The following is an 8,300-nucleotide window of genomic DNA, read 5'->3' on the forward strand; positions in this document are numbered from 1 at the left end:
CCATTGAAAAAAAATTGTTTTCCTCTGACTATTTCTTTTTTTTTTATTTGGATGTACTGTATATTTGGAGTCATTGTCTTTTTGAAAGAGACATTCACACCTAAGTCTTGACCTTCTGGGTGAGGTGAGCAGATTTTGGATTAAAATATACAAGTGCTTATCAGAATTCAGAATTCCATCACTCTTCACAGCAGCAAAACAGACCCAAAGCATCAGTAAGCCACCATTATATTTTTAGCGGGTAACAAAGTGATTTTCAGAAGTTAGTTGTGTCATGTTCCATTATAGCCTAGTAAACTAGACCCACCCGCCTAGCGGCCAAAAATATTTTTGCCTACGAGTGGGTCTAGCCTCGCACCATATCAACAAAACACCCCGGGCATCAAATCGTGCCCGCCAATCACAACGCAAGGTTTTTGTTTGGATTCTTTAGGCGGGCTTTTGCAGGAGTGACGACAAGGCTGTGCGACACTGGAGAAAGCACAACAGGAAAGATGGCTACGGCTAGTGAACAGCGCTAGTTTGACTCCGCTTTGGAATCAGTTTTAGAAGAATTAGACTTGGAGTTTTCGTTGAAACATGAGCAGGAAGAGGCTCTCCACTCATTCCTTTTCAAGAAGGATGTTTTCGCTGTTTTGCCGACCGGCTATGGCAAAAGTCTGATCTACCAGCTGGCTCCGCTCGTAGCCAAAAGGATGGGGCTAGTTTGTGCAGTACGAAGAATTAATAAACAGCTTTGAAACATTACTTTTTGATTGTTTCTTATTTTCCCATTATTTTAAATTTAAGGGAAATTATTTCACCAAACACCACTAAATAAAAACTCTCAAAAACAGTTTAAGCAAACCCTTGAAAAGCACTTGAAAAAAAAATAAGAGTGTATGTTAAGTATGTGATACAGACTCCAAACTTGTGGTCATTATCTCCAAACTTCTTAATATCTAGAACCTGTTTATTAATTAATACACATTTTGAAAAATTATTTATTTCAAGGCCTCCCCCACTGCTTTCTGTCGCTCTGACTACGTCACAGTCACTGTTGCGCTGATCGGTCAGAGCGTTGGCCTATACGCACAGAGACAGTTTGAAAGACAACGGGTTGTTCCTACCCACATTCATTACCACATACCCTTCGGAAATGTCTACAACCGAGACCAGACTAAATATTCACATTTAGTCTGGGTTGCCAGGCTAGTTCCATTAGCAAAATTTAAGACCCTCAGACTGTTACCTGCAGGAAATTTGGAGCCCTTGCAAAAGCCCTGCACCAAAACCTCAGTGGATTTTGTGACAGACATCCAAGCATCTAAAGGTAGCCACTGGTAGTGGTAGATCAGTTCTCTAAAAGATTTTGTCTGAACACTCTTACAGGTCTGCCTACTGGTTCAGATTGCCAAAACCCTTTTTCAACATACCTTCTATGGATTTGGCCTACTTGAGGATATTGTCTCCAACTGAGGAACCCAGTTCACAACACAGTTCAGTCTGGAGGACCTTCATGGAGTATCTGTGCATCACTGTGAGCCTCATGTCTGACCATCAACCTGAGTCTTATGGGCAGGTGTAAAGTTTGAAGCAGGACCTCATAGTATATCCATAGTTATTGCACAGACTAATAGGGACACTATAATACTCGGCTGTGTATTCACTCACTCATACCTCATTTGGCTTCTTTCCAGTGCTACATGGGCTACCGACCACTATTCTTCCCCTGGAACCAACATAAGGACTGGTACCAGCAGTCGATGAATGGTTCACACACAGTGGGGAACTATGGGAATATACAAACATTCAAATAGCTAGGGCTCTCAGATGGCAGAAGACACAAGCTGATTGCTATCACAGGGAGGCTGCCGAAGATGACCTTCAGCTGGGACTTCTGTCCAAGAAACTATCACCCTGTTCCTTTGGACCATTTGATCATCCTTATCAACAGTATGAAATAAACTTTAGTTACTTGCTCATTTTTCATACCTACTCATTTCTCAGAATTATTATGGTGTCATTTAGTTTTGCTGAAACATACATCTGTGTGTCATTAGCATAACAGTGGGAGCTAATACAGTACTATATTTACAAATAATTATACCCAGAGGTAGCACATATAGGGGGGAAAATCAGTACTCGAACAGACCATTGTAGAACAACATACTTTGTTCAATCATTAACCTTAGTCAGATAAGAGCTGATCCAGAAAAGAACTATAACCCTTAACTCAAAAAAAAAATCTAGTCTGTAGAAGAATATTGTGATTTACAGAAACAAAAGCTGCACACAGATCAAGTCAACATGAGAAAAAAATGTGCAAACTTGATTGGAGGCCAACTGTAGATAATTTATTACTTTAACCAGCGCTTCTGTACTATAATAAACCTTTCAATACAGCCTAAACTTTAACCAAAATATTTCACATATTTTGTATTGTTAATGTATAACCTTGTCTAAGATCTTTAGTCAGGTTTTAATTAATGTTTAAAGCTACAGTTGGGGCCCATAAGTATTTGACCAGTGACAGTTTTTCTAAATTTGCCTCTGTACACTACTACAACAGATTTGAAATGAAGCAATCAAGATGCCACTGAAGTGTAGAGTTTCAGCTTTATTTCAAGGGGTTTAACAAAAATTGTGCATTAATTTAGGAATTTTTTTTTTGTCTTAATATGTTGCACGGTGGTGTAGTGGTTAGCACTGTCGCCTCACAGCAAGAAGGTCTGGGTTCGAGCCCCGTAGCCGGCGAGGGCCTTTCTGTGTGGAGTTTGCATGTTCTCCCCGTATCCACGTGGGTTTCCTCCGGGTGCTCCGGTTTCCCCCACAGTCCAAAGACATGCAGGTTAGGTTAACTGGTGACTCTAAATTGACCGTAGGTGTGAATGTGAGTGCGAATGGTTGTCTGTGTCTATGTGTCAGCCCTGTGATGACCTGGTGACTTGTCCAGGGTGTACCCCGCCTTTCGCCCGTAGTCAGCTGGGATAGGCTCCAGCTTGCCTGCGACCCTGTAGAACAGAATAAAGCGGCTAGAGATGATGAGATGAGATGTTGCACCTTAGGGCGGCACGGTGGTGTAGTGGTTAGCGCTGTCGCCTCACAGCAAGAAGGTCCGGGTTCGAGCCCCGTGGCCGGCGAGGGCCTTTCTGTGTGGAGTTTGCATGTTCTCCCCGTGTCCGTGTGGGTTTCCTCCGGGTGCTCCGGTTTCCCCCACAGTCCAAAGACATGCAGGTTAGGTTAACTGGTGACTTTAAATTGACCGTAGGTGTGAATGTGAGTGTGAATGGTTGTCTGTGTCTATGTGTCAGCCCTGTGATGACCTGGCGACTTGTCCAGGGTGTACCTCGCCTTTCGCCCGTAGTCAGCTGGGATAGGCTCCAGCTTGCCTGCGACCCTGTAGAACAGGATAAAGCGGCTAGAGATAATGAGATGACATAACTTTTCCATCCTATATTTTGATGCATAGCTAGCTAGCATCAGAGTGATATGTTCTATCACAAGCAGTGAAGAAATTAGTTAAATAAGTATAATAAATTTATGATAAAAAAATGGGTTGGTGGGGACAAACTGCTTTCACACTCTCAAAGCATGCACACACTCTGGAAGAGTTTTATCAGTGTATAAGAAAGTGGTATCTTGGGTGGGACTGCTCGAATACAAACATTAAAAGAGAGCTAGTGGACAAATGAGTTAAGATCGACAGGACACACCAACCCAGCATGAGTTTCTTTGAAAAGGGCAAGAAAATCGTGAAGACCCTATGGGCAAAGATCGTCACATGTGCTGATCAGCTTAGGAGTGAAGCCCTCTCCAGGCAAGCTATGCACTTTCTACATCTGCTTCACCTGCATGTGCACTGCAATGTGTTACTACTTAGTTCTGCAAATTAACCCCCTTTTCACTGTTATTGCCAAATGTTCCTGGTCTTTCCCCAGACCAAGACCTACTTTGCTCACTGGCCAGACCTGAGCCCAGGCTCCAAGTCAGTGAAGAAGCATGGGAAGGTGGTCATGGTAGGTCTTGGAAAGGTTGTCAATAATATCAATGACCTTTTTGGTGCACGGAGCAACCTCAGTGAGCTGCATGCATTTAAGCTCAGAGTAGATCCTGCTAATTTCAAAGTAAACTCCTCATCCATTTTCATTATTATCTAATGGGATCTTGAAACTGCTTAGGTTTAGTGTACACATCGTAGTAGTTAGACACGGGTCATTTCTCACTCAGTTTTCAAGATATCTGGATGAAACTTGGTGTGCATATAGGTAGTGACCATCTATGATCTCCATATCATGCATGACTTCACATGACGTCATAAAAATTTCAGGAATGGCTATGAATGGGACCACCTGGTACAGTACCAGGACAAGCTAGACAAAATTCTTTCATGCCATCTTCCATGGCCCTTATAACTTAATACTTTTTTTGCACTTATTTGACCTCTGACTTTGACCCTTTGCCAGAATTAGGTCAAAGGTCACTTATGTGTTAAATCGCTATTCCTCCTTCAATTTTTCATGAATTTTCACCAAATGGGGTACAGAGAACCTATTTGGGGGGCTTCAAAATAATTCGCATCAGTTAAGCGATTTGACCTATTTTCACTGAGTTATGTGACCTTGAACTTGTCAATTAGGTGACTCTACAGCAAAAAGTCAGAGTTTTGTCTCTTTTTCATGGTCTTTGAGCTAGCCTTGCTCCTTTGCCATAGAAAAACAAGTTTTAATGAATATTTATAGTTTTGACCTATTGACTTTTGACCTTTGTCAATATTAGGTCACATATTTTCAATGGCCTATATCTCAAAAACAGCAAAATAAGGCCATAATTATAGATAAGACCATTAACTATGAATAGGAAGTCATATATGGGCTTTCATTTGGGAACATTGGTTTTGCCCTGGGGTGGCACGGTGGTGTAGTGGTTAGTGCTGTTGCCTCACAGCAAGAAGGTCCTGGGTTTGAGCCCAGTGGCCGGTTAGGGCCTTTCTGTGTGATGTTTACATGTTCTCCCTGTGTGGGTTTCCTCCGGTTGCTCCGGTTTCCCCCACAGTCCAAAGGCATGCAGGTTAGGCTCATTGGTGGCTCTAAATTGACTGTAGATGTGAATGGTTGTTTGTCTCTATGTGTCAGCCCTGCAATGATCTGGTGACTTGTCCAAGGAGTACCCCACCTCTTGCCCATAGTCAGCTGGGATAGGCTCCAGCTTGCCCGCGACCCTGCACAGAATAAGCGGTTACAGATGATGGATGGATGGTTTTGCCCTGGAGTGACCTTGATAGGTCAAATCAATGATCTGCATATTTTTCACTGGCCTGCATCAAGAAATTGGTGAACTTAGTTAATATTATTAACCATGGAAGTATTATATCCTTTTCCCTTTGTCATCAGATTCCAGACAAGTGTCCTCATTTCTCTCACTTCTGTGACCTTGACCTTTGTCCCAAGTCCTCAGCTGTGGAAATGGGATACCACTGTGCCGTTGGCACAATACCTATAATAATAATAATAATAATAATAATAATAATAATAATAATAATAATACAGTAATAATAATAATAATAATAATAATAATAATAATAACAATTACAACAACAACTATTATTGGTTACTTTTCTTTTTCTGTCTTTTAAAATAAGTATTATTGTTGTTTTGATGTCATTGAAAAATAATGGCAATGAGAATATACAGAAACATACACTCACCAGCAGGGGTGGCACGGTGGTGTAGTGGTTAGCGCTGTCGCCTCACAGCAAGAAGGTCCGGGTTCGAGCCCCGTGGCCGGCGAGGGCCTTTCTGTGTGGAGTTTGCATGTTCTCCCCGTGTCCGCGTGGGTTTCCTCCGGGTGCTCCGGTTTCCCCCACAGTCAAAAGCACATAAAGTTAATCCAAACACTATCATTTATCTAATATACTTCATTTCAGATAATATGTAGTCAGTTAAGTGTTAATTAGAACGAATTTCTTACTTTGGGGGGTAAATTTTGCCCTGTCCCTCAATTCCAGTGTCATTCCTGTTACTCCTTTTATTCCTGTTACCAGCTCACTAAACTCTATGGTTGGGTTGGTTCTATAACTCACCAATAGGAGGTCCACATTCATAGCTGACCTTGAAAGTTCAATGGAGGGAGTATTTGAAGGATAAAGCTGGAGAAAGGTAAGTTTTCGTGTTTTTTTTTGATGGTTATATCAATTAGCAGTCATTACTGTTATGCCCAGAACTACACAGAGACAATAGAAAATGTGGTGGTAAATAAATAAAGTACATTATGGAAGTGCCCGCTCGAGGGAGCAAGTGACCAAGGATGCATGCATGTCTTGTAGTGCAGTGCAGCAGGGGATATGTGCAAAATTGTCATTCCTGTTACCCTGCTCTGGGTAACAGGAATGACACTAAGGTAACAGGAATGACATAAATGGGTGTTTATCGATTGCATCATCTGTAAGGCCATACTTTTTATGAGTTAATGTTTCTTGAACTTGCCACCAGACATGCTAGAGAGGTAAAGGCCAAAAATAAAATAAAATAAAATGTTATTTTCATGTGTTTTTTTTAAAGCCAAGTTGGGCCTAGGTCTGCCTGTCATGATCCATGTGGTCTGGCTAGTAATAAAAATGTTATTTTAGATTTTCAGAATAGCGGGCAATGGCTGGCAAAATCAGTCGTGCTAAATAATGTAATTATGTCATTCCTGTTACTAACAGTCATTCCTGTTACCAAGTTGTCATCCCTGTTACCGCTTGGTTTTAACCCTCTCACCGAGTCTGTCGTAATTGTCAACTATCATCACCTGAACAGAATCAGCCATCAGGCTAAGGTCTTTTATCCTGTAATGTTTTTTTCAGATTGGCCATAGTCCAACCATACAGGGCCAATACTTCACTTTCATTTTTGTGCAAAACTGGTATTGGGCCGTAGTTAACTCAGCAATTTGCAGTATAGTGTTAAAATCACTTGAGTTTTGTCTTTAAATTTGTTGAAGGGGACCAAAAACAAATTTATTTATGATATCTGTTTTAGAATATTGGTGTGCTTTTTGCTATGTTGTGTCCTGCTCTTGTCCAGTAACAGGAATGACCCAAAGTCACCTACGGTCGCTTTTGAAACATCTGTGGGAAGACATACATAAATTATTGAGCACTGCTAATGACATGTTTAGATGTTCACATGTCCTGTGAATAATGAGACATATACACTAGGGCGGGCGGCACGGTGGTGTAGTGGTTAGCGCTGTCGCCTCACAGCAAGAAGGTCCGGGTTCGAGCCCCGTGGCCAGCGAGGGCCTTTCTGTGTGGAGTTTGCATGTTCTCCCCGTGTCCGCGTGGGTTTCCTCCGGGTGCTCCGGTTTCCCCCACAGTCCAAAGACATGCAGGTTAGGTTAACTGGTGACTCTAAATTGACCGTAGGTGTGAATGTGAGTGTGAATGGTTGTCTGTGTCTATGTGTCAGCCCTGTGATGACCTGGCGACTTGTCCAGGGTGTACCCCGCCTTTCGCCCGTAGTCAGCTGGGATAGGCTCCAGCTTGCCTGCGACCCTGTAGAACAGGATAAAGCGGCTAGAGATAATGAGATGAGATGAGATACACTAGGGCAAAATATTTCTACTAACTTAACTGAAGCTTCAGTAAAAGAGATTGCACGTTCTGAGGAGAATGACCCATATACATGAAGGGAGCCTGATGTTTCTGCATCACTGACACTCCATAGTTGGGTCTGTATAAACTCTGCCTCCTCAATATTCAAACAGTCTCTTTCACATGTTTTGTTAAGTATATCCCAAAATCTAAGCTGGTTTGTCATCTTAAACCACTTCGGACCCTGTCCCACAACATCCTTGTGGTGATCGCCAGTCACTTCCTGAAATATTTTAGAGCTGAGGTTCACCTGTCTCTGGAGATATTCTTCACCACGGGTGCACTCACCTTGTCTGATAAATATCGTTAAAATATTAACTTAGACATAATTTAACCATTAGCTGCATACATTATGGTATGGAATCATAGCTCATTGTGGTGAATAATAAGTTTACATCATAAAGTGTATGATGTGTGTAGAAATGTCCACAGTATTGTTCATTTTTGTATGCTGATTACTAAATAGGGGAGAGCAGGGAGACTTGGGACAGTTTGTATTCCCATAAATTAATTCAACCAATCAGGTTTTAGATTACATCAGAAGTTAGATGTAATCCTGAAAGTAACCTACTTTCTTTGGCGTGATGAAGCTGGACACTGCAGTAAGGTTTGTGCAGTTCTTTATTTTTGTCAACCAAAACATGTATTTTCTACTTCGTCTCCACCTCCATTCTATCGTGTAATG

The 8,300-nt window shown here is 41.8% G+C and overlaps 1 protein-coding gene across 1 annotated transcript; it reads left to right on the forward strand.

Annotated features, from left to right (window-relative positions):
• The first annotated feature begins 3,704 nt into the window (after window positions 1–3,704).
• Window positions 3,705–7,925, forward strand: hbae5 (hemoglobin, alpha embryonic 5). The gene is made up of 3 exons (XM_060938936.1): window positions 3,705–3,799; window positions 3,899–4,108; window positions 7,799–7,925. The coding sequence occupies exons 1-3, from the start codon at window positions 3,705–3,707 to the stop codon at window positions 7,923–7,925; spliced, it is 432 nt and encodes a 143-aa protein (XP_060794919.1).
• Window positions 7,926–8,300: the final 375 nt, after the last annotated feature.

This window comes from Neoarius graeffei, chromosome 14 (assembly GCF_027579695.1).
Source record: "Neoarius graeffei isolate fNeoGra1 chromosome 14, fNeoGra1.pri, whole genome shotgun sequence".
NCBI lineage: Eukaryota > Metazoa > Chordata > Actinopteri > Siluriformes > Ariidae > Neoarius > Neoarius graeffei.

Bases quoted from the DNA above. Each gene is read 5' to 3' on its own strand.
- hbae5 (XM_060938936.1), top strand. From the start codon at position 3,705: ATGAGTTTCTTTGAAAAGGGCAAGAAAATCGTGAAGACCCTATGGGCA. The intron at 3,800-3,898 runs GCAAGCTATGCA...CTGTTATTGCCA, and splicing joins AGGAGTGAAGCCCTCTCCAG to AATGTTCCTGGTCTTTCCCC. The intron at 4,109-7,798 runs AAACTCCTCATC...ACCACTTCGGAC, and splicing joins GATCCTGCTAATTTCAAAGT to CCTGTCCCACAACATCCTTG.